Source organism: Oncorhynchus clarkii, chromosome 33, assembly GCF_045791955.1.
Source record: "Oncorhynchus clarkii lewisi isolate Uvic-CL-2024 chromosome 33, UVic_Ocla_1.0, whole genome shotgun sequence".
NCBI classification, from domain to species: domain Eukaryota; kingdom Metazoa; phylum Chordata; class Actinopteri; order Salmoniformes; family Salmonidae; genus Oncorhynchus; species Oncorhynchus clarkii.
This window is the reverse complement of record NC_092179.1, coordinates 11,284,282-11,310,795: the sequence shown is the minus strand read 5'-3', so window position 1 is coordinate 11,310,795 and position 26,514 is coordinate 11,284,282. Positions and strand designations below refer to the sequence as shown.

Below are 26,514 nucleotides of genomic sequence, written 5' to 3'. Positions count from 1 at the left end.
TATCTTATCATCTCTGTCTCCGTGAAGACGATTCATCTGGGGATTGTGACGAAGACGCTGCTTCGTGTTTGTTGTTGTTGTTTTTGTTGTTGTGTTATGTTGTCAACTTCATTTGAATCCTACGTAAAGCAGAACATGATTCGAGCTAGGAGTTTGTCGGCCGTTTCAGATGGCTTCAGTCTATGTTTATCTAGTCATGATAGGTTCAGTGACCCCAACAAGACCCCTGCACCTTTTTTTAAAGTCACGATCAGTGACCCCAACAAGACTCCTGCACCTTTTTTTAAAGTCACGATCAGTGACCCCAACAAGACCCCTGCACCTTTTTTTAAAGTCACGATCAGTGACCCCAACAAGACCCCTGCACCTTTTTTTAAAGTCACGATCAGTGACCCCAACAAGACCCCTGCACATTTATTTAAGTCACGATCAGTGACCCCAACAAGACCCCTGCACATTTATTTAAGTCACGATCAGTGACCCCAACAAGACCCCTGCACGTTTATCTAAAGACATGATCATTTCACTGAGCCCAACAACACCATTAAATTTAACATACACACTTGACCGGTGATATTTGTGAATGTTTTTCACCGTGGTTGTTAAAGTGCCAGGTGAATCAGGTCAGAGATTGCAGCCTGGACAAGACAGGAAGCCATGCTGATGACTGTTGAATAATAGAGGCTGTGATCTAAAATATACTTTTTGTGCCAGTCCAGCCCGTTAGTGATCAGAGAGTACTGCAGGAGAAACGAGCCATTCACAGCTTCTAGTTTCTGTTAGAGATTTTTATTGAAACTTTATTTAACTAGGCAAGTCAGTTAAGAACAAATTCTTATTTTTATGTTTATCGAGTATGCTCGATGTACTGAGCATACTGCTGCGCTCCTGTTCTATGCTTTGTCCCAGAGGTGATGCTGGCCGATGCTGTTGGCTGCTTATGCAGTTTTCTCAATACTGCAAACTGTTATTTTTTCCCGCACAGATCCACTTACCTGTGAAACATGATCTCTCTCTCTCTCTCTCTCTCTCTCTCTCTCTCTCTCTCTCTCTCTTTCTCTCTCTTTCTCTCTCTCTCTCTCTCTCTCTCTCTCTCTCTCTCTCTCTCTCTCTCTCTCTCTCTCTCTCTCTCTCTCTCTCTCTCTCTCTCTCTCTCTCTCTCTCTCTCTCTCTCTCTCTCTCTCTCTCTCTCTCACACACTCAGCCCTGGGATGAAGAGAGGGAGGGTGGGAGGATAGGGGGGAAGAGGGAGGGTGGGAGGATAGGGGGGAAGAGAGAGAGAGGGAGGGGGAGCAGCGACCAGGAATATCAGGATTTAAGAGTGCATGAATTACCGCTCTACAGCGGGTTACGTAAGAGCTGCCGTCAGAACAGGGGATCACAGGGAGCAGAGAGAGAAGGAAAGCAGAGAGGAAGGCAGAGAGAGAGAGAGAAGGGACAGAGACAGGGAGTAAAGAGGGAGAGAGTAGAGAGAAAAAGGCATTGTGCAGAGATTGCAGGGACAGGCAGATTACAGAGCGGCTACGATCCACAGAGCACCAGCGACATGGGCCACACACAGACCTCTTTGTCTCCACTCAGGGAGTGAAGAGACGAGACTAGGACTGGGAAGAGGACAGGACACTGCGAGAGGAAGTGATTTGAAGAACAACTGTGTTTCTGCAGCTTTTGCTGGGGCACCTTGAGTGGTGGGGCAGTAAGGGACCAGCTGTGAGTGTCATCTGGCCATGAGAGAGTGACGGAGAAAGGACATCTACTGCTACTGAGGACGTCTTGGTATCTTCCTCTCCTGCCTGTCCCCATGTCTAGAGGAGGTAGGCCCCCGGGTGGGTGGGCCCCGATGTGGCCCCTAGCGTGTGCACTGACCCTGGCTGCATGCTCGTCGGTCAGCCCCCTCCTCCAAGAGACCCCCTCTGATCCTCCCATTGCTACAGAGACACAGACTGGAGTATGGACACAGCCAGAGCTTCAGACAAAGGCACAGACTGTGGCACAGACACAGACAGAACCACAGACACAGCCTAAGCTACAGACTGAGTCCCCAACAGAGTTCGAGTCACAGGCAGTTACCAGTAACCACACAGGTGAGTCCGAGTTCTCCTGGACTGATGTCTGATACTGCTACAAACTAATACCGCAAACAAACTTGTGTTGTGTTTGTGGTGTGTACTACTTTATGCTTGCAGGTGCAAGTGGGCCTATGTTATTGCTTGTTTGTCCGCATGTTCATGTCTCACGGTTTCCCCATCTGTACACAGAATGGCAGTATCAGTCATCATATGAGAGCTTGAGTAGTGTGCAGGTGTTATTGACTTGTCTAAACGTTATTAGAATCCAAAGTGAAGCAGTTCAGACTCAGAACTTCCTAATCAGAGCCTGGGGGGGGGGGGGGGGGGGGGTTCGTGGCTTCAGGTGCTGTGGTTGTGATGTCTCATTATGTCCACTGTTCAGCTGCACTGCCTAAAGAGAAATTAGCAAGATGCCACTATGGTGCTGCTGTGTGCATGAGTTAGCAGTTAGTGGGGCATCCCATGCCCTCTCTCTCCTCTCTCTCTCTCTCTCTCTCTCTCTCTCTCTCTCTGCCTTTCTCTCTCTCTCGCTCTCTTTCTCTCTCTATGTCTCTCTCTCTCCCTCTCTCTCTCTCCCCTCTCTTTCTCTCTCTCTCTCCCTCTCACACACACACACACTAGTGCTCACACACTAATACACAGTCCCACCACCACCCACACGTGCATGGCATAAACACGTGCATACACACAGACAGAAATGGACACACACTAACCACAACGATGTAAATCTCCTTAAAGGTTTAAAAAACACACAGTTGGTTTCATAACAGCAGCTTTCTCTCTTTCTCTCTCTCTCTCTCTCTCTCTCTCTCTCTCTCTCTCTCTCTCTCTTTCACTCTCCCCGTGGGAATACATATTTAATATTAGATCCCGCTGGTCAACAGCACACTTCCCCTCAGCCCTCTCTTCTCTATGCCTCAGAATTCTCTTTCTGGGCAGAATCATGAGCAGCTCCCCTGTGACTAGACTGCCCTGGTCCCTACCAGCCACACTCTGTAAATAGCATATTTGTATTGCCATTAGGGGGTCAATGGTAGTGATATATTTGTAGTTTTATCTCCCTACTTTATCTCCCTTTTCCATTCCATTAGTTGTTTTGCTAGCAGGGGAGAGTGTGTATAGTGCAGTTGTGGCACAGGAATGGGATACAAAAATGCCAGGCCGAACAGCAGGAACATTCTCAGTAATAGTTACAGAAACGTTTGACTTGCTATGACTGTGATATGTTCTTGTTTATCTTCCTTAGTTGAATACACTGACTGTAAGTCATATCTGCTAAATGACCAAAATGTAAATGTACAGTATATGAACATACCAAAATGAACTGCAAAGCAGTATTGGCCTTGTTTTGGGACGGAGCTCATTAGAATAATACTCAGCATGCTATGCAATTATTCATTTTTTACATGACATTTATATTTAGTTTATTTTGCAGACACTCTTATCACACCATAGTGCCATCAGACTTCTGATACCAATGCAGGGTGCAGTGGTGTAAAGTACTTAAGTACAAATACTTTTAGTTTTTGGGGGTATCTGTACTTTACTATTTATATTTTTGATTACTTTTACTTTTACTTCACTACATTCCTAAAGAAAAGAATGTACTTTTTACTCCATACATTTTCCCTGACACCCAAAAGTACTTGTTACATTTTTTAATGCTTAGCAGGACAGGAAAATAGTCACTCACTTATCAAGAGAACACTTTCACGTTTCACTTTTACCTGAGTCAATTTCTATGAAGGTATCTGTACTTTTACTTAAGTACGACAATTGTGTACTTTTCCCACCACTGACAGGGTGAAAAGGGGCTACAAAATTGTAAACCACTTAAATGTTTCTTCTAGAAAAGTATTTTGAAAATACAAATTACAGCTCTCGAAACGATCTTGTTTCAAAATACTGTACATTAGAGTGTAATTCAGCTCAGAGGGATAATGGACTGAGAGTTAATGGAACTGACTCTCAGATCCATGTTCCACAGCTGAAACAATGCAGACATTCTAACTGGGGAGGTCTAGCTGCTGTCAGTCAGTCTAGCAGCCTCTGCTGGCACACAAACAGTCCTCTTATTACCAGTCACCGCATGGTCAGAAGACCCGAGCTATGTTTAACCAATACGTCCAGCCTCACAAGGCACAGGTCCAGCCCTTAACAGAGAGAGAGAGGGGATAGGTGGAGTGAGGAAGGGAGCGAGAAGACAAACATAGTTCTCGAGATAAAGTTATCGTCGGTTATTATTAGAGGGAAAGGTTAGAGGGAACACCAACTCTCTTCTCATCAGCCATTCGTTCTTAAAAACAGAGAGAGAGTGAGAATGAGACACACCATTCGCTCTCAATCCTGGCCCATGGGACCCAAAGGGTTGTTTTTTGGCCCTAGCACTACACACCTGATTCAAATCATCAAAGCCTTTTGATGAGTTGATCATTTGAATCAGCTTTCTAGTGCTAGTAATGCAAAAAAACAAAAATGTGCATGCCTTTGGGTCCCCAGGACCAGGATTGAGAACCAGTGAGAAACACACATCCAGGGCGCTCATCTAGAACTCAGCAAGGATTCAGAGAAATAGAGAGTTCTACAGTGAGGGAGGGCAGCACCTTGTTTCCACTCATCCCTGTCATTCCTCTATCCCTACCTCACCCCTCTCACGCTACGTGGAGTGTTTAAGGGGATTCGGTCATTGGCCGTGTCAGAGAGTAACGGAGAGAGACCACAGGAATAGACTGCTGCAACCTCACCCTCTGATGGAGAGAGGGATGAGATGGATGAGAGAGCGAGAGAGAGAGAGAGAGAGAGAGAGAGAAGAGAGAGAGAGAGAGAGAGAGAGAGCACAGTCAGCCTATGACGTCGGTCAGTGTGGGAGTTGGAAGGTTTACTACAGAGAGGTATCCCTGACAGACAGAGAGAGAAATAGGATAGATAGAGGGGGTGAGAAAAGGAAAGAGAGAATACAAACATAAGAGGGCAGTTTGTTTAGCAAACTGTCTGAAACAGAAGACAGTAGAACACCAGGCTAATCAGGTGGTTTAGCCTCCACCGCTTCATGTATTAGGTCAATAGGGGTTACTCAGCTTCAGGGTTGCTAACCCACATGAAAAAACATGACAGTTTACTATGGAATAGTACAGTACTTGCACTGTAGTATCCCTCGATCATGTGCAATACTTACTATGTTGTAGTATTCTATAGGATACTACAGTAAATGCTGCAGTATTATCCACGAAACAAACATCACAACACAGAAATAACATTACAACTCAGTATAAGTACTGCTCTCTGCTGGTTCACTAGTTTATTGGTTCATTGGTTCATTGGGATCCCCATTCGCTTTTGCCGAAGCAGCATGGAAAAACACTACAGTAATGTCTGCAAAAACACTACAGTAAAAACGACAGTATACTACAGTCTGCAAAAACACTACAGTAAAAACGACAGTATACTACAGTCTGCAAAAACACTACAGTAAAAACGACAGTATACTACAGTCTGCAAAAACACTACAGTAAAAACGACAGTATACTACAGTCTGCAAAAAAACACTCAAATAAATACTATAGTATTTATACCATAGTATAGTATAGTTCTTTTTTTATGCTGGAAATCCCGTTAACTTTCCCCAAAATCCAGAAATCCTGTTTGAAGGATTCCGGATTTACTGCTTATTCCCCTCTGTTTAGGGAATCTTCCGACGGGGCTTTCTGGAAAACCTGGGAATTTGGGGAAAGTTACCTCAAGTTTTCAACCCTAATTTAGATGGAGGGATGATGCTATGTTAGAGAAGTGGTAATATCTAGATTACAGAGGTTGTTGTGGCCTCTGGGATGTGTAATATGCCAGGTGGCCCAGCAGCCTTCTCTGCCTTGCTGCAGGGCAACACACTATGGTCAGTAGTGAAGCAGCTCTAAGCGAAGAGTGAGTGTGTGTGTGTGTGTGTGTGTGTGTGTGTGTGTGTGTGTGTGTGTGTGTGTGTGTGTGTGTGTGTGTGTGTGTGTGTGTGTGTGTGTGTGCGCGTGCGTGCGTGCGTGTGTATATGAGTGTTTTTGTGTGTGGATGAATCTTTAATGGTGGCCCTAATCTTTATTTAATCAGGCACTATTCTGAGCGCCTATCTGTCAGGACCCTGAGGCGGAGAGGGAGATAGGGAACATCAAGAATAGAGAAGAAAGGGGCGGTTGTTATGTTGTGAGAGTCAGGTTGCCAGGTTGGCTGCTGGCAGCCCACGGTATTGCCATGCCAGCTAAGCCCTGTGAATGGCGGCCCACTGGAGATAAGCTGATCAGAATGAGACAGACCCAACATTCACCCAGCAGCCAAACCCAGCAGTCGAACACGACAATAGAAATAGTACTCTAATGGCAGTTCAAAGTCCACTCCACAAGATATTAGAGTGGAAGGGGTATTTTCTGAGCTGTGCAGGGAACATCCCAATACACATTGATCTGTAGGTCCACTAATATAGACTTTAGCTCAGTTGGCTAACACAATCTTGAGTTGTGCAGACAACTCGGGTTCAATACTGGTCTGTCACGTGTGAGTGTGTGTGTGTGTGTGTGTTGGGAGGGGAGGCATATGGCTTAGGGGCTGCATTCCTGATTAAACTCTATGATGACTCAGGTCTTAGCTTGGCTGGTGTGTATGTGCGTGTGTGTGTGTGTGTGTGTGTGTGTGTGTGTGTGTGTGTGTGTGTGTGTGTGTGTGTGCGTGCGTGCGTGCGTGTGTGTGTTTGTGTGTGTATGTATGTGCGTGTGTGTGTGTGTGTATTTCTGTGTATCAGGGCATGAATATATGCAAGCAGATGCTGCATGGTGATGCAGATTCAATCCTATGCTGGACTCAGTAGGGAAAATGAACTGCCGTGGACCCTCTGCACGCGTGTCTGTCATATTGTTATTCACATGTTTGTATGTGTGCCTGTCTTGGCTTTTATCCAATCCAGTGTGTGTGTGTGTGTGTGTGTGTGTGTGTGTGTGTGTGTGTGTGTGTGTGTGTGTGTGTGTGTGTGTGTGTGTGTGTGTGTGTGTGTGTGTGTGTGTGTGTGTTTGGGAGAAGAGAGAGAGTAAAGCCCTAGTGCAGTAGTATCAACATCCTTCATCCCCTCGTGGCTAGCTAGCTCTCTCTCTCTCTCTCTCTCTCTCTCTCTCTTAGCCCCCCTCTCTCTCTGCACCGCTGCAGAACAAAAAATCCTCCCATCTGTCATGTCTAATCAGCAGACAGCAGCCTGCGTGCTTTCAGGGTCTTAGACCACTAATAACCTCACGACACAGAAATAACATTACAACTCAGCATCAGTACTGCTCTCTGCTGGATCGATTGTTTATTGGTTTATTGGTTCATTCGGATCCCCATTCGCTTTTGTCGAAACAGCAACTATTTTTCCTGGGGTCCACAAAAAAAAACATAAAACATGATGTTGTGTCTCTAGTATGGTTATGAGATGACCTGCTATTTTCCAATCGATTACCTAACGTTTCATTATTTGATTCAATTAATCAGGCAATAACTAACTCATTAGGAGTCTGAGGCACCGCGGAAGCATTAGTTTATATAGAGCGGCTACCTCCGAATCCACTCTTAAAGATCTGAAGATCTTTTATATCAATAGCAGTCAATCAATTCTTGGTCATCTGCACGAACCCTAGCATAAATGATGAATCAGCAATATACACATTGGATTAATGATTTATTTACTAACTGACTAAATAATCACAGAAATACATAACAAACAGTAGATATTGGTTACTAACAATGATATAAAAGTCCCTAGTGGGGTAAGCTGATATGACAGCTTAGTAGACAAAAGGAAAGGGGACTGGCAAGCCAACAGCTTGCAGATACAGTGCAGGTATAGCCTGCTACATGATGAGATTATTATGGATGGAAGAGCGAGATTATTTGTATTTGTCAAATGGCAGCTAACACATCTATGATCGTGTCTCCATTAGCATCATGCTAATCACCGTGCACTTTCACCACCCTGTGAAGTTCATCATAACTTATTTCATCTGTAGCCTAATAAACTGCATGCTTCCCCGAGTCATAGTGGGAGGACCACACAACATATCATCGCGTGACTCCAGGTTTACTTCGATATGATGGTTATTATATCCGTATTTGTGCATAAAGGCGTTTCCACCGCCATTTCTTGCATAATTAATTGTACCGACACAAAAAGATCCCACCTTGTCTAGCGTATTTTCTTTTGTCGACATTTGGAAAGTTTACCGACAAGTTTGCTGTTTCCATCAGGCCTGTCGTGACATTTCTTATCCTACGTACTTTACTTGCATAAAAAGTCTGGATGGAAACCTGGTTACTGATATACAAGAACAGTCTCACAAATGTCAAATACATTGATATACAAACAATACAATTAAAGAATATTGTGTGTATAGATTGTTTGTGTTGGAGTGTGATAGTGTGCCTGTGTGTGTTCGTCTGTGTGTCATTTCGCAGTTCATAATGAGCTGTTGTTTTTTGTTGCTCTGTTTTGAGCCAGCTGTAGCTTTGCTAGGTCTTTCTGTGCTGCACTTGACCATATTACCGGACAGTAATCAAGATGGGACAATACCAGAGCCTGAACAAGAGAGAATGCATTGAACCAAATACAACATTTTTAGTTTTAGATGTATTTAAGACCGGTTTATTATTAATTACCCATTCTGACACAGACTGTAACACCTTATTTAAATTTTCAGTGAGATCACTGGCTTTGGGTGCTGACATGTAGAATGTGGAATCATCCGCATACATAGTCATTCTAGCTTTGTGTAAGACCAGTGTCAAATCATTTGTAAAAATAGAGAAGAGTAATGGCCCAAGGCAACTGCCCTGAGGGACACCGCACTGTACATATCTGATGTTAGAGGAGCTTCCATTAAAGAAAACTCTCTGAGTTCTATTGTGTATTTACAGAGAATTACCTCAACCCCCCCTCTCCTTGAAACATCTATTTTCCTCAATCTCTTTCTCTCTCTCTGCCCTCTTTCTATAAACAGCCAATTAAACTGTGTAAAATTTGCTCTGAGAGCTTTAGATTGAACACCTTTTGAGAGTGTATACCTTATGATAGATATAAACATCAGTAATAAATGAAAATCAAAATATTCTAAACCCTTCCTCTTGTTCTGCTTTTGTAATTCTCATATTCACTCTCTATCTCACGCTCTCGCCAGGTCTGTTGTGTGTGTCCGTGCTTCCCCCGAGGCGCGGGTCATTCTATGTGGAGCATGGGACTGGGGTATCGGTGGGTACAGTGCTGGCCTTCTGGTGCAGGGAGGGCTACCAGCTTGTGGGCAGTGATAAGATCTCCTGCAGCGTCTGGGCAGGCAAACCCCAGTGGAGCAACTTCCTGCCAGTCTGTGAGGGTGAGACAACACAGCTGGTCCAATCCCTCGCTAGCCCTTTAGCTCCCAGCCTCTTCTCCTATTCTGTGCCCATTTCACCTAGCTCATACCCTCCTTCACTAGCTCCCTTCTCCTAAGCTGCTACACATTTCTCTTACCCTCTTTTCCTAGCTCCATACTCCTTGCTCCTATGTACCCCTGCAGTGATCACAGATCTTAAAAAATATATCCGAAGCGACATGATAGGTGAAAGTAATTTGTCAGAGACTCAGTACTGGACTGAATTGACTTGCCTTTGACCTGCCTTCCCCTCAGCCATATCGAGGCCAGAGGACCGGGGTCTGCGCGTGGCCGTGTTGGCCTCAGTGGTCAGTGGCATCGTCATCCTGGCAATGTCTCTCTCCTTCATCATCTGCTGCCTGCAGGAACGCACTGGGAAGGACAGGGCCACCAGGAGGGACGGCAGGAGCAGGTAGACACAAACACACCCACACTCATTCATAGGCGCAAGCAAGCAAGCACACACACGCACACATTTGAAATGCTTTATTTGAATCCACAAATCACATATCACATTACAGTCGAGAAGGATTCAAACATTTCATAGGTCATGGATATATCGACACTTGTGGATACAGAAAGCACCTTCTTATCCAAACAATAAGGCTGCCCATGACCACTGACACAGAGCAGTACCTCGTAAGACGCTTTGCCTTTGTGCGATGCAGGCCTGCAACCGGAAAGCACATACCGTCAACCTGGCCGAGACTCCCAAATATCAGCACTATAAGTTTGCACTGATAACCAAGGCTGTTCAGGCGTGACACGAGGGTCTGGTATTTCAGCAACTTGGCAGCAAATGTCTGCTCCATGTAGGTGTCCATGAGCACCTCCCTCTGACCTCCCCCCACAACAACAATATGTGGCATATTTCGTATATTAGAAAACACATTAATATCACACACACACACACACACACACACACACACACACACACTCCGAACCTTTACCGGAAAGAGGAGACAGGGGTGATATTGATAGAGATGATGATAACCACCTCTCTCCAGGCGTAGAGACACGCGGTCTTCTCGGCGTAGTGAGTGCTGGCTGGAGAGAGAGGAGGGGGACTGGGGCACGTTCCCCCCTCCTAAGATCTTCCACCTGTCACAGCGGCCGGACCTCCGGCTGGCTGCAGAAAGCCCTGTCTACCTGGGGGGCATGGCCGGCTTCGACAACTGTGGATACCAGCGGTGAGAACCTGAGATCTACTGTATGAACCTAAACGTGTTGTAAATATCAATTGAAACCTGCTACAGTATGCACCTTTTATAGACACCAAATATATTGGTTTGTTTCCACTCATTCTAAGGTCTCTCTCTCCTTCTCTCTCTCTAGGAGTCAGGAGAGCCTACTGAAGGCCCCGCTTCCTGGTCTGTTCCGGGCGGAGAGTCAGATCATCTACCCCCACGTGGTGCTCCAGAGAGTCCCCACCCCCACTGCCCCAACTGCCCCAACTGCCCCTGTCTACCCCCACAACATTCCCTCCAACTCTGCCTCCAACTCCGGATGTGCTCCCTCACAGCCACACCACATGCCCCCATATCCTACCCCGCAGTATCCTATCCACAACTCCACCCCCCAGCGAGTTCCATGGCAAATGCAGCCCCATTGAACTGTCACTGTCCACTCGCTCTCTCCCTCTATGGAGGTCAAGTGTCAATGAGGAAGGATCAAATAACACACTATTCCCTAATAAGTGCGCTACGTTTGAGCAGAGCCCCATGCAGCTAACCTTATACAAGTTTTGGTCAAAAGTAATAAGGAAAAGGAATAAGGTGTTATTTGCCATTTGAGAACAGCCCTCAGACCCCTGTCAGCGAGATGCTTCTACTACTGCAAGGATGGCTGGATGGGACACGTGTTACTGTATATACTGTATGGTATGGACTGACAGAGAGACCAGAGGATCTTTTCCAGCCTCTTCTCTCACTGAGGAAGCCCTTTCTGCTGTTTCTAGTGTATCTCTACACGGCAGAGGAGGTTTTTCTATCTCTACCATTCTCTCTGTGTCTCCTGTCAAGGCTTTTGTTAATTTTGTGGTGTCCTCCATTTTCACAAGAGCTTTCTTCCTATTAGTCTTCTGATTGGTCAAAGTCCCCTTCAGACCGTGCCTATCAGGACACATCCACTTGTTGATGTCACTGACTGAAGACTGTGAGATGTTGTTTGGCGGTGGTCCCCAAGTCGCCACCGACCAAAGAAGAAATGGACTTAGCTGAGGAAGGTGGATACAGAAATCATCCCCAATACCATGTATGGGTGTATAATATATTATTCTTAAAGGTTATGAATATGCAAATTCATGTTTTTCATGAAATTGGATGATATTTGGATGAAAGTATGATGGCCAAAGTATGAAAAATGACTGTTTCGTCTACATTGATAAAGTTTGGATTCTTGGATTCAGGAGGCGGGATTATTAAGGGGATAGGGTGACATCACCCTAACTCTCTCATTTTAATACACCAATGGTAACATGATATTCTCTTACCTAATTTAAATAAGTACTGCCTTGTAACCAGCATCGGAGAAAGCGTGTTTGCATAGGGGCGTGGTTTATATAGCTAGATAGCTACTCTACTGGTGTTAGCTAGTCACTGGCTAGCTAGGTCTTCAGCCAGCGTGGAACTAAAGGGGGGACAGGTCGTTCAAAACTCTCAGTTGTCAGGTCAACACATCAGTCAATGCTACTATGAACCGCAGCACCAGAAACCTGTCAAACGGGAGATGGATAAATCAAATATGTATATCATTGATGCAATTTCAATGTTGTTTGAGTTGCTTTGTGTATCACTTCCTGGTAGTTAGCCATGAAATAAAAAGTAATTTTCCAACATTTTTAGCATTTATATCCCAAAATAATATAATGGGGGATATTTCTGTCACTCAAAAGACTATTTTACATGGGAATCAGAATGACTGTTCAGGACATTTCATGATATGAGAAGGCCTTTCAGCAAAGTTCACCCATTATTTTCCCCTATTTGTTCTAAAGCTTTGGACTAAAACTTTGGAGAGCTCCTTACCTGTTGTTGAGGTCTTTGTCGTGTGTTTTTCTACGGTGGTAGGAGACTTGGAACAGTCACACCAACTAACCTGCACTTTATGGATTTTACTGACGGGCTGGCAATAGCAATTGCAAGAACCTTGCACTGACTATTCCCGCAATATGTTTGTATGAAAAATGGTTTCTACCTAAAAACTGATTAAAGATATTTTTGTTTAGTTGAATGTAGTGTTCTGGGAGTATTTTGTGTCTCCTCCACCTGACCATTATTTCCATAGCAATGTGCCTTATCCATCAACTGTCATTTCTGCACTCTTCAGCAGCAGATCAGTCCCATAGAAAACGCTGACATGCTCTGAACCAGCGTTTCACTCTGTCCTGCGGACCCCAAAGTGTGCACCTTTAGTTTTTTGCCCTAGCACTACGCACAGCTGATTCAAATCATCAAAGCTTGATGAGGAATTGATTCCATGAATCAGCTGTGTAGTGTTAGACCAAATGTGGACCCCTCCTGTATAATGATGGGTGAAATGTGAACAGTAGTTATATCCATCAATAGGTGGGGGGGAAGGGGCGTTCTCGTCCTGTCAAACTATCCTCAGCTCTTCTGCTACTCCAGCTGTCTCAACTACAACCGAAGAGGAATGTCCACGTGGACTGGAAAGTATTCGGAAGGACCTCACAGAACATAAGGATGGAGGTTTGAGGATGGCGGTTGAGGATGGAGGGTTGAGGATGGAGGTTTGAGGATGGCGGTTGAGGATGGAGGGTTGACCATGGTTGAGGATTGAGGATGGAGGTTGAGGATGGCGGTTGAGGATGGAGGGTTGAGGATGGAGGTTTGAGGATGGAGGGTTGAGGATGGCGGTTGAGGATGGAGGTTGAGGATGTAGGTTGAGGATGGTTGAGGATGGTTGAGGATGGCGGGTTGAGGATGGCGGGTGAGGATGGAGGGTTGAGGATGGAGGTTTGAGGATGGCGGTTGAGGATGGAGGGTTGACGATGGTTGAGGATTGAGGATGGAGGTTGAGGATGGAGGATTGAGGATGGAGATTGAGGATGGAGGTTTGAGGATGGAGGGTTGAGGATGGCGGTTGAGGATGGAGGTTGAGGTTGTCAACATGTTGACTGGTCTTCTAGCCAAACGCTGCTCTGCTGTGGCTGCAGCTGAAGGGAGGGAAGGTTCTGTCTGCATCTAAGGTCTGTCTGTCTGTCTACCGTCCCAGTCGCTCTGCATCACCTGGCACTTAGTTTGGTACTAACTTTTTTCTAGCACTGAAGGTTTTGAAGGTTTTACTTATGACGATCATGCTATGTGCTTGTTTTATCCATAGAAATAGATTCTAAATAGATTCTAAATAGATTCTATTTCTATGCTTTTACCTTTGCCAGATTGATATGCCTGTCGTTCATGGCTCTGTAGTAGGCTATAGATTACTAAATGGTGTACTGTGAGTCTCAGGTTCTAGATGACTACTGTGATTGTGTGGTGCTAGTTGATTCGGGGTCTGAACCTGGCTCTTCTGGACCTGCTTTATCTGCTCCTGAAGCCCATACCCATCTACACCAACTTCATCAGCCACCCAGGGCCCCTCTTTTCTCCAGGCGAGGCCATCACCATCCTCAACCTGGTGGACTGCCCCATCCTCTTGGCCTGCATGTGTGTGGAGCGTTACCATGCTGCAGACCAACCCGTCCTCTACCTGCATCTGGGGAAGTGGGAGTACCAGCTGGCCGTCTACGGCCTGGTGTGGGCCATCACCCCGAGTCTGATCATCCTCACAGGCTTCATGGAACTCGATGACCTCCTCAGCTCGCCGCTGTCATCTCCGTCCTCTTCCTGCTAATGCTGGGCTGTCTCGGGAGCATGGTCTGGACGCTATGGAAACCGAGCCCTGCCCAGAGTCAGAGCCAGGGGAAGACAACTTTGTCTCTGAAGAGGAGGGCCCTGAAGAATATGCTAGCTGTCCTGGAGCCCACCGCGGTGATGTTCTAGTGCTCTAGACGCTCGTTTTCCTCATGGAGTCTACAAAGCTGGATACAAAGTTGTGCAATGTTATGAAGATGATGATATGCTTCCCCAGCTTTGGTCGCTACATTGGTCTCATGTTCTACCTAGCCAGAGCCAGGCAGCTGCAGGTGGGGTGTTTCTGGAGAAGAGTGGAGAGGAAGGCAGAGAAGACGGAGAGAGCAGAGTAGACATTCATTGTGTTCAATGAATGGCTTCTCTGCCTTAGCGTCAGCCTCACCGAGTCGTAGCAGCACATCACTCCTGGGTTCATCCCTGTCCTCTTGTTCAGGTAGGTGGTGGTGGTAGTTTTTGAGTCTGCTCCGGTCCGTCAGAGGAAGGAAGGACACACTTGGAAGTCTGCGACCCGTAGGTCAATGGAGGGACTCCTATGTGATCTGCTCGTGCCAGGCATAGGTTGGTGTCTTTGGTCCTTCCTCCTCACCTCTGCTTCCCTAGCTCTGGCGGCTACATTGGTCTCATGTTCTACCTAGCCAGAGAAATGCAGCAGCAGGTGGGGTTTTTCTGGAGAAGAGGGAGGAGGAAGGCAGAGGAGACAGAGAGAGCAGAGAAGGCAGAGCGAGCAGACGGAGACAGCAGAGAAGACAGAGATAGCAGAGAGGACGGAGAGAGCAGAGAAGCCAGAGAGCGCAGAGAGGACAAAGTGACTGGTAAGTGGTCCCTTAGTGTGGCACAGTTTGAGCAGATGGTGAATGAAATGCATTATGTAAATATTGTATGCTTGTTTTTTCAACTACTATTCGCTACTATGCAAATACATTCAAAACGACCCTTTCTCAAATGACATACCTAATGAATTCTCTTTCTGCCACCTGTTTGTTCACACTGTCACTCACCCACCATATTTCTCTTCTAGATGAAAACCATAATCTCATCCATTAGGTGGCGCTATATGACCACAATAATCAATTAACTGAAGGAAGGAATCCTAACTTTCGCTCTCAGGTACCTGTAAATGGACTGATGTCAATAGGAGAAAAGTCCCCTCATGTCCCTCCTCCCTGTGAGGTAACGTTACACCCGAGGGCCGCTGCGTCTAAACTGACCTCTAAAGACAGTAACGTAGGTACAGGAGGAGCAGAGGTGGCAGGGTGTCAACCAATCAGCGAAGAGCTTTATATATAACCAATGAAGTTTAGAACAACTCAGGTTGGGGAGCGCTGGGATGAAGAGCGCACGGGCGCAAGCGACCAGAGCGTACACTTTCTTAACGATCAAGCCATGGATGTAATATCACCTAGGTTACTTTATCCCGTGGTGTGTAGCATTGCTATCGCAACTCACAGAGAGTGGAAGTAGCTCTAAAACTCTAGTGAACAAAGACCAAGGAATGCGCGTCTCTTCTCTCCGTTCGTGTTTCTCTGATGCAAGTGGCAGGTGAGCTCCGTTGGTGCCCCGGCTGTGCCCAATATGCCCATGGCCATGACGGGCGCGGGAGGCTTGCAGTGCAGGCGCAACAGTAAACTAGACTCATTTCTCAAGAGGAACACCGAGCGCGGGGTGTATGAGCGGATCCGCGCCTATGAACCGTGCGTGGTGGTCTCGGAGAGGGTGAATAAGGTGTTCATGCATGTCGTTCTCAGTGATGAGTGTGTGTATCTGGCTGAGTACCCGCCGCGCACCCTCACAACCGCGGTCGATTTCAGACACATCCGAGACATCGAGCTGGTAAGGACTGCCTAGAGAGTTATGATATGTGTTGGGACATAAATACAATGTTGGAATATTGTGTAATGCAAACATCAAAAACTTTAGTGACTTCTATGACTTGCCTTTATGCATAATATCTATTTTTATTGGCCAAACAACAAAACCATTCTTGTTTGGCTTGACTTGTTTGGTCACACACACACACACACACACACACACACACACACACACACACACACACACACACACACACACACACACACACACACACACACACACACACAGGAGTTATTCCTGATTCCTGATTATATACTGAACATACTGTATGTCATTTGACCCGTTCTCTAATTCTTTGTTATCTCTCTGTTTGACCTTTGTATAATTAGTGTCCGGTACTGTCTGCCCTCCTTACCGCCCTGGGCCTGGGCTAAGTATAGTGACAGGACGCTGTGCTGCTGATCCTGTCATGTTAAGCCCTATTTAACTGCTTATGGCAGACACAGTGGCTTTGATAGCCTGACCTATTGATAGCCTGGACAGAGGCAAGCATGATAACCATGAACACAGGCTGAGGAGACCCGAAGAGACCTCACTACCACACAGTGTGAGGATGAGATCATATTAGACAGCAATGTAGCCTGAGTAGCAGTCTGCTTCGTGTTATTATTCAAACTCCTTGACACTCATTGGGTGAGATCATTTTGCATTGCCCTGTGCTCAGAGGATGGAGATTACACTTCAGGACCAATGGAATGGTTTAAAAGCTGGGGCACCGGGCGACGCAAAATTAACTTGTCCATTGTCATGACAAATATTTGCATTATAGCACACACAGACTGGCTAGGGAACATGGGGCCTTAGCTTGAAAATATGTGTGGTGTGTGTTCCTCTTTTTTTTATCAAGGAGAGGTGTTTTTTTACTACAAAAATGTGTGACTACCGTGTAAACATGTGGGCAGAAGCACATGGAAATTGGAATAGAATACAATAACAGACAGCCTCTAGGTTATAGGTCAAGGGTTAGGAAGGAGTTTTTCCTCACCACAGCAATTCATCAGAGAAAAATACTCTGGGCGCTGTACTTTTAGTGACTGTTGGCCCAAAATAAGTGACTGCAGGCACAAAATAAGCTGGAAATGATTTAAGCATGGTAAATTAGTGTTACTACCTGGGCATTATTACCTTATGTCACTGGTTTCCAGTTTACCAGGGTTTCCCATCTACAGTTAATGCTGTTTGAATTAGCTCACCCTGCCCCTTTCTCACAGTATAGTCTGCCAGTCCAGAAAGGGAGAGAGAGTGTGTACAGTATGTGTGTTTGTGTGTGCGCGAGTGCAATCCCATGTGTTTTTGTGTGTGGGTGTTTCTTTGTGTCTGTGTGTGTGTGACAGTCAGTCAGTAACCAGAGCAAGCTGTTTCCTGTGGCAGAACCAGGAGGAGCAAAGCTTCAGCAAGCCAGTGCGGCTGGGAGGCTGTCCTTCTACTGTCTCCAGATATTGTTCCCAAATGGTGTCCCGAGAGACCGTTCACATTCATAACATGATTCAGATTCAGATGTAACCTACTGTCCTCAAATGTCATCACAGCTCCCAAGGACCTCCCAGAAACAAAGATGCTTAAACAAAGTTTTAATGAGTGATCACTTCTCTGATCACTTCTGTCAATTATTCTGCTCCAAATAAGACAGCAGTTCTGGTCCTGCTTTCCAGGTCAATGATCTACCAGAGTTCCTCAGTGGCCGGGACCGGGAGCGCTCGCAGCACATTCGTGTGGTCTACGCCACTGCAAAGCCATCTGGGAAGAAAAATGGTCTGCTCAGAGGAGAACCTCGCGTTCCTCCTGTCCCCTCTCCTCGCCAGCACTGGCCCATCTCCCCCTCCACGGAAGGTAAAGAACAACTGATTTTTTTCTCTCTCTCTCTGAATCAGGGTATAACAGGTAAACACCGTAAAGGGGTTGTCATGAATTTCATATAACAGTACACCTACTGTAATATACCTGGTAATGAGACAGTACAATATCATACAATTTACTGTATTATACTGTAAAAACAAAAGTAAATGCAACCATAATTGGAATGAATTAAATGAATTAATGTATTTTACTGTAGGGTTGTCACTCCATGTCATTTCAGAAAGCTATTTACACCCAGCATCTCAAATTGTTTTGAAATCACCTTTGTAGTTAGGTATAGATAAGATTAGCATTCCTGCTTTATTTTGTTGAAATATAATTTGATTTCTGAGAAATTAACCCTGTACACTCGTGGGAATTGGCCTATATGAATAGGGCTAAATTGTTGAAAGGGAACAGTTTGGAGATAATGGGAAAATGATTGTTATTTTGTTGAGCATAGGAAGGAGTCATAAGTGCATTCAGATGTGTACCGCTGCAAATTTTCTTCACAAGAAGCAAATAAACGACCCAGGATATGACATGTCATCCAACATAGTGATCATAAATGTTGCCATTGTATATGACATTTGGAAATGTGAAGTCCACATTTGGCTTGCTTGTATTACATCAAAGCGGTATTTATTATAATCCTCAACGTCTCATCTTTCAAAATACATTGCATCCTCCTAATTCACTGCATTTCCCTCACTCAGACAACAAAACATTTGCAGGGAGGGATAGGGGCAACTTCTTGTCACGCGTGGTGCTCAAGTTCAGAACGTCTGTCAGTCAAAACCCATACAGCACTGTGAAGCTCAGAGCCAGAACTCTGACGTCATGCATACGTTCCAATTTAGACACTTATTAGTGCCCAAATCTGCCATTTTCAACCCATACAGTATACAGGTATGAGTGTAAAGGGCTAAGCTATTGGATTGCACCCAAAATGGTCATTTTCATTTTAAGGATTCATATAATATTCAATAAATATAGTACCAAACATCCGATTTGGACCAAACTTCTACCTAACAATGAGTAAGACATGATGAATCCCCTCTCCCCAAAATCTAAAACCACCCACTGACCCCCCCACACCAATTCTTCTCAAACAACCAGTAAATAGTATCAGTTCTTTATGTCTGGCAAGTAGTATGGAGCTGCGGCTCAGTGTAATATTTCTTCATACTATGTATTGTATTCTCAGTGAATTTGTTGATGGTTGTTTTCCCCTGTTCAGAGAAATTAGTCATTTAGGTTGATAGGTTTATCATCATACATCCTGATATTACCAGTGTGAATAAGGTGTGAAGGATTCCCCCCCTCAATGTTTAAGGGATAGAAAATGACAGTATTCAGACCCTTCACTTTTACCTGTTTCTTGCATTACAGCCTTATTCTGAAGTTGATAAAAAAAAATATTCTTCTCATCAATCTACACACAATAACCCATAATGACAAAGGAAAAACAGGTTTTTAGAAATGTTTGCAAAAAAGTAATAAAACATAACTGAAATATCACATTTACATAAGTATTCAGACCCTGTATTCAGTACTTTGTTGAAACATCTTTGGCAGCGATTACAGCCTCGTGTCTTCTTGGGTATGACGCTACAAGCTTGGCACACCTTTATTTTTAGGAGTTTCTCCCGTTCTTCTCTGCAGATCCTCTCAAGCTCTGTCAGGATTGATGGGGAGTGTTGCTGCACAGCTTTTTTGAGGTCTCTCCAGAGATGTTTGATTAGGTTCAAGTCCAGGCTCTGGCTGGGCCACTCAAGGACATTCATAGACTTGTCCTGAAACCACTCCTGAGCTGCCTTGCCCCAGTCCGAGGTCCAGAGCGCTCTGGAGCAGGTTTTCATCAAGGATCACTCTGTACTTTGCTAAATTCATCTTTCCCTTGATCCTGACTAATCTCCCAGTACCTGCGCTGAAAAACATCCCCACAGCATGATGCTGTCACCACCATGCTTCACTGTAGGGATCGTGGCAGGTTTCCTCCAGATATGACACTTGGTATTCAGGCCAAAGAGTTCAATTTTGGTTTCATCAGACTAGAGAATCTTGTTTCTCCTGGTCTGAGAGTCCTTTAGGTGCCTTTTAGCAAACTCCAAGTGGGCTGTCATATGCCTCTTACTGAGGAGTGGCTTCCGTCTGGCCCCTCTACCATAAAGGCCTGATTGGTAGAGTGCTGCAGAGATGGTTCTCCCATCTCCACAGAGGAACTCTGGAGCTCTGTCAGAGTGACCATTGGGTTCTTGGTCACCTCCCTGACCAAGGCCCTTCTCCTCCTATTGCTTAATTTGGCTGGGCACCCAGCTAGTCTTGGTGGTTCCAAACTTCGTTCCATTTAGGAATGATGGAGCCATTGTGTTGTTTGTGACCTTCAATGCTGCAGACATTTTTTGGTACCGTTCCCCAGATCTGTGCCTCAACACAATCCTGTCTCAGAGCTCTACGGCAATTCCTTCGACTTCATGCTTGCTTTTTGTGGGACCTTATATAGACAGGTGTGTGCCTTTCCAAATCATGTTCAATCAATTGAATGTACTACACAAGGATGATCAATGGAAGCAGGATGCACCTGAGCTCAATTTCGAGTCTCATATCAAAGGGTCTGAATAAGTACGTAAAAAATTATTATTATTTTTTCTTTTTTAGCTTTGTCATTATGGGGTATCGTGTGTAGATTGAGTTTTTTTTTTAATTCAATTTTAAAATAAGGCTGTAACATAACAAAATGTGAAAGAAGTCAAGTGGTCTGAACACCTTCTGAATGCACTTTATTGGTTTCCTTACCCTGTAAGCAGTCTATGGACATGGGGAGTTAATTTGTTTGCTAGCCTCCTCTCCTCCATCCTCTCCTCGCCTCTTTTTGAAAAAGGTCAAAAGTAATCGAGTAGCGGAGGCAAAGAGAGGAAACAAAGAAACAAATGCACTTGTGACTCTCCTTCTCCATTCGCGTGATATAAGGCAAAATGATGTTTACAGGGCTGGAATCCCGAAGTAAATGCGTAAAATGATAAAACCAAATGTATCTAGTTATGAAGACATTTTATAGAGAAAAGGGTAAGTAGTGTATCGTTTTTTAATGTTTGCATGCTTTTCTCTTTGAGAAAACGGCTGATTCAAAGGGGTGTGGCGGATCATAAAACACTTCTGCGCTACCTGCCGCGAGGATGCTCTTGTGCATCCTCTGTCGAAGTAAGTTATTGAAGAGGGCAGCAGACTCCTTTGCTTGCCAACTAACGAAGTGACACTCTCCTCGATCACTCGACCACTTACCGGTTTACGTTTTACGGAGGAGGGGAGGACGGAGGAGTCGAGAAGAGGACAGACTAGCCCAATTGAGAATCTGTCAAGCCATGCTTTGGCTTTGTATACCTGGCCGCTGTTTCAAACGCTAACCTTTTAGCATTTGTGGCACAAATCCAATGCAAGTCAATGGTACCTATATTACCATTTTCACACTTCATATCCATCTCATCTATAAGTTACACCATTGATACAGGGCAAAACAGACCAAAATGACATGGCAATTTAGGTCAATTTATTTGTTTTTTTCCATAATTCATTACATGTAAACTTTTCAAATCAAATATACATAACCTTAAAAAATGAACAATTCAAACAATAAATAATCGATGCAACTTAATTTAATCAAATCGCGCAAAACTGAAAGCACAAACCACCGCATTTAACGACAGCAAGGTGACTGGGAATATGGTCGAATACAAACAGTGTAGTTATTCCCTCCGTAAGGCAATTCAACAGGCAAAATGTCAGTACAGAGCCAAGAGTCGCAATTCAATGGCTCAGACACGAGACGTATGTGGCAGGGTCTACAGACAATCACGGATTACAAAAGGAAAACCAGCCACGTCGTGGACACTAAAGTCTTGCTCCCGGACAAGCTAAACACCTTCTTCGCCTGCTTTGGGGATAAGACAGTGCCACTGACGCGGCCAGCTCCCAAGGACTGTGGGCTCTCGTTCTCCATGGTCGACGAGAGTAAGACATTTAAGTGTGTTAACCCTCGCAAGGCTGCCCGCCCAGACGGCATCCCTAGACGAGTTTTCAAAGCTTGCGCAGACCATCTGGCTGGAGTGTTTATGTTTCCGTTTATCTCCCCACTTGCTTCAAGATGTCCACCATTGTTCCTGTACCCAAGAAAGCTAAGGTACCTTAACTAAATGACTATTGCCCCGTAGCACTCACTTCTGTCATCATGAAGTGTTTTGAGAGGCTAGTTAAGAATCACATCACTTCTACCTCACCTGACACCCTAGACCCACTACAATAAACGTCCCGCCTCCATCCACAGATTACGAAATTGCCATCACACTGTACACTGCCCTCGGCAGGGTACAGATAGTAACGAAATTGACAAGGTACAAAATGAACAGGCACACTGCATTGAAAATAAGAACACTGACTTGCCTGGTTAAATAAAGGTAAAAAAAAAAATTAAAAAAAATCCCATCTGGACTAGAGGAAAACCTATGTAAAAATGCTGTTCATTGACTATAGGTCAACCTTCAACACCGTAGTACCCTCCAAGCTCATCATTAAGCTCGGAGCCCTGGGTGTGAACCCCATCCTGTGCAACCTGGTCCTGGACTTCCTGATGGGGCGCCCCCAGGTGGTGAAGGTAGGAAACAACATCTCCACTACGCTGATCCTCAACACAGGTGCCCCACAAGGGTGCATGCTCAGCCCCCTCCTGTACTCCCTGTTCACGCATGACTGCGTGGCCACGTCCGCCTCCAAATCAGTAACAATCAGTCTGTCAATTTGTCAGTCAGTCAGCCATGGTTGGTCTGGTTGAGTGGTTGACGGTGTGTTTGTGTCTTTGTGTTGGGGAAGGGGTGGGTTCTGAACTGGCAGTTGCTGGATGAAAGTGGCAGTTGTAGTTGGTCGGTGCTGTGTCCAGGGTTGGTGCTGAGATCGGGAAAACCTGGGTTGGTGTTAGGTCTAGTGCTGTGGACCTGGGAGAAACAGGAACTGGCGCTGGGTTGGGATCTGTAGAGGGAAGGAAAGACAACGTGAGGAGCAAGCATACACACAAGGGATCCCTAGACCCAAAGGTCAACTTTAAGGTTTAAGGTAATTTGATTTGTTTATTCCAAAAATCATTACAGTTTAAAATGTTCAACAAGTTAAAATTCAATCCATCACTAGTATAACATTCCAAATAGTAAACTTTTCAAACAATAAGTTATCAATTCAAATTAGGCAAAAAAACACATGGTCATTCAATCAAACAAAAACAAAAGCAATCAATTAATTAAAAAAATTATCAAAATATGTCAGTCTATTCAGTCAGTCAGTCAGTCACAATGTGTCTTTGTGTTGGCGGAGGGGAAGGGCTGTCAGTTACTGAAAGGAATTGGCAGTTGTGGTTGTTCGGTGCTGTGTCCAGGATTGGTGCTGGAGTTGTGGCCTGGACTGGGTAAACCTGGGTTGGTACTTCTGTTGGGGATGGGACTGGAAGTTGTGCTGGGTCCGGGACTGGAGGCCAAGGGTAGGTGCTGGGTCTGGTGCGGGGGACCAGAATCAAACAGGAACCGGGAACTATGTCCATAGGCCTGGGCTGGTGTTGGAGCAGGAGCGATGCGGCGGCAAGGCGGGACGCTGGAAGACAGAGGTAGCAAACAGGGCCCAGACCCACAGCTGTCTGGGGAAAAGCCTTTTGTTCGGTCTGTGTTGTCAGGGTCATGATGATGGGTTATTGTGGGGAGGTCCAGGTTTGGTGTTGGCCATATCATTGCAGATTTGTATGAGAGCCTCTTGCAGGTCATTTGTGTTGGGTGGTTCTTGGCTCTTCACTGGCCTTAACATGCCTCCCCACTGACTTCCTGGTGAAACCCTGTACTGTCTTGGTGGTGGGATGGGTTATGCTGGGAGGGGTGAAGGCGGTTCGGAGGGTCCGAGGGGTCTGGACTGAGTCTGGCTGGTTTGCTGCTGTGTGGGATCGTGGGCCAGGAGGGCTAAGGGGTGTGGATCTGGGTTGCTAAGGAGCTGGGGGAAGAGTCAGGGGCAGTAGGGGGTATGGTCAGGGGCTGTTGGTGGTGGGAGTGGGGAATCAGGGACAGTAAGGTGTAGGAAGGAGCGATCAGAGAAAGTAATGGACTGGGGTAGGGGGTATGATGAGGGGTCTGGGGTGTTGAGTTTGCTGGCGTCTGGGTTTAGGTTCTGGAGTGGTCATTTGGTCTGGTCTCTTGTTGGTCTGTTGTTTATATGGTCTTTTCCGTTTGGTAATGTTTGTCCAGTTTGGGTCGTCGTCATCCTCTAAGAACTTGAGTTGTGTGGTGAGGGGGTCTTCCGGTTGTATGACCTCTCTCGAAACCGGCTTCACTTTGACCAGGGGTTTGGCGGGGATGGAGGTGGCAAGGAAGGGATTTATTGGGGGTGCAACATAAAAAGTACCTTCAGGGATGGGGGCTGTTTCTGGCACATCTTGGGTGGTTGGTTGGGCGGTGTTTGTGGAAAGGTCTCGGTCTTCGTTGCTGTTGTCTGATGGAGGGGGTGGGGGGTTTGGTGGGTTTGCAATTTGGGTTGGTGGCATTAGCCCTTGCCCTGCCGGTGCAGGAACTGGGTAGGTTCTGAAGAAATGGCCCAGTTTCCCGCACAGGTTGAAGGGGCATGTGGAGGTACAGTCGAAGAGGGGGTATGCTCGTGGTAGTATTTACAGATATTGCAGATGATGACTGTGCAGGATGCGGGCTGATGGCCCAGTTGGCTGCAGTTCCTACACAGTTTGGGCATGCCGTAGTAGTTGACGGAGCCTCTATTTCCCAGCGTGATGGTGCTGGGGTTGCGTCCAGGACACTCCTAGCCACTGACCTGAGGATAGCAAACCTGCTTAACCAAACTTGTTTGTCGTAGTCCTGAAAGCATTCATTGTGAAACTGTACTGTAACTACCTTGGATGTTTTGTTGAAGAGGGGGTATAGAGTTTGTTAAAAAGGGCTGTATCTTTGCAGTTTCTGAAATTTGACCAAAACTGTTCTAGTAACTGGGGGGTCTTGAAACTGGCTTCAAATTATTCTTGTGGACCTGTGATTTCACCACGCAGTTCAGACGGCACAAAGCCCATACTTCTCTGGAGAACTGCCCTGCTGAATTTCAGGCAGGTCATGGTTTTTGGTCTGGCGGTTGTTGCTGCTGCTCCTGCTGCTCCCCAGCGATTGACAGTACTGTCCTCGGCAGCCTCCTTGTTGGGGATTAGCGTCAGGTTGCTGTCTTTGGTGTTTCCTCCTCGCCTCTGGTTCAGGGGGTGACGCTGTCTTGTCTGCCCTGGGTGGTTGGCGGTCTGCTGGTTCTGGTCTGGTTGGTGGTGGCCTGAGGGCAGCTGGAAAAAAAGGAAGGCCTTGCCTCGGCAACACTCTACTCGCCTCAAGGCAGCTGGTCAGTTGCTCATTCTGGATACTGTAGCCAATGTGTCGGAGGCTACACTGCGCCACCCGGGAGACTGCTGTAAGCTTCTTAAACCCTATAGCATTGACGTACCGTATGTTTGCTAACATAGAGGTAGTCTCTCTCTCTCTGCCATGCATCCACCTGCCTACAGCCAACTGCCCTGACCTGACCTGGGTTAGGCTGCCTTTGGCTGGATTGGGCTGCTTGTGCCAGGGGCTTGCCTGTGTAAGGGTTAGGGCTAGGAGAGTTAGGAGTTTACGTATCAGTGAAAGTGTGATGCTTAGGCACTTACACACACACACACACACACACAGGAATTCACATTATCCTCTCTGACACGTCACTGTCACTGTTGCTACATTCCCAAAGCCTGTTCTCTCCAAAGAGATGAGAAATTCCTTCTCCACACACCCTCTCTCCCCTTCCATCTTTTTTTCTCTCCTCTTTCCCTCTCTCCTTTTCTCTCTTTTTCTCTCTGTTTCCTCTCTCTTTCTCAGCCTCCATCTGCCTTCCTCTTTCTTTTTCAGTCTACCTTTCTCTCTCTCTCATTCTGCCCATTCGACAACTGTTTCCCAGTTAAGTATAAATTACCGGGTCTCATCAATGTAAGGGCTTCCGTTTACATAGAGTGATCTCATAAACCTCTCTGCATCCTTCTCCCCTCTCTCTGTCCCTCTCACTCTCACCCTACTCTCTGTCTCTCTCCCCATCTCTCTCTGTCCCTCTCACTCTCCCTCTACTCTGTCTCTCTCCCCATCTCTCTCTGTCCCTCTCACTCTCCCCCTACTCTGTCTCTCTCCCCATCTCTCTCTGTCCCTCTCACGCTCCCCCTACTCTGTCTCTCTCCCCATCTCTCTCTGTCTCTCTCAAGGTATTGGTGGAACTCTCCTGTCGACCCTCTCAGAACCCCCAGATAGAGACGGGTGGAACGTCTCCCCTGTCCCCATGAGGTGAGACCTGCTGTCCATTCCCATTCAACAGCCATGACGCTCTTCAGACCCATTCAGTCCCAGTCAGTCCCCTGCCTTACGGTCC

At 46.0% G+C, this 26,514-nt stretch overlaps 2 protein-coding genes across 2 annotated transcripts in view; both read left to right on the top strand.

Annotated features, from left to right (window-relative positions):
• Positions 1-1,320: 1,320 nt before the first annotated feature.
• Positions 1,321-12,709, top strand: LOC139392996 (uncharacterized). The gene is made up of 5 exons (XM_071141308.1): positions 1,321-2,084; positions 9,248-9,439; positions 9,734-9,890; positions 10,486-10,668; positions 10,814-12,709. The coding sequence occupies exons 1-5, from the start codon at positions 1,802-1,804 to the stop codon at positions 11,088-11,090; spliced, it is 1,092 nt and encodes a 363-aa protein (XP_070997409.1). The 5' UTR covers positions 1,321-1,801; the 3' UTR covers positions 11,091-12,709.
• Positions 12,710-15,515: 2,806 nt separating this feature from the next.
• The window catches only part of LOC139393045 (uncharacterized protein C12orf56-like), a 28,739-nt gene continuing 17,740 nt past the window's right edge, over positions 15,516-26,514 (top strand). Inside the window, exons 1-3 of the mRNA XM_071141374.1 lie at positions 15,516-16,182; positions 17,874-18,051; positions 26,351-26,429. Coding sequence (XP_070997475.1) covers positions 15,925-16,182; positions 17,874-18,051; positions 26,351-26,429 — 515 coding nt within the window. The 5' untranslated portion in view covers positions 15,516-15,924. The remainder of the gene's footprint in view (positions 16,183-17,873; positions 18,052-26,350; positions 26,430-26,514) is intronic.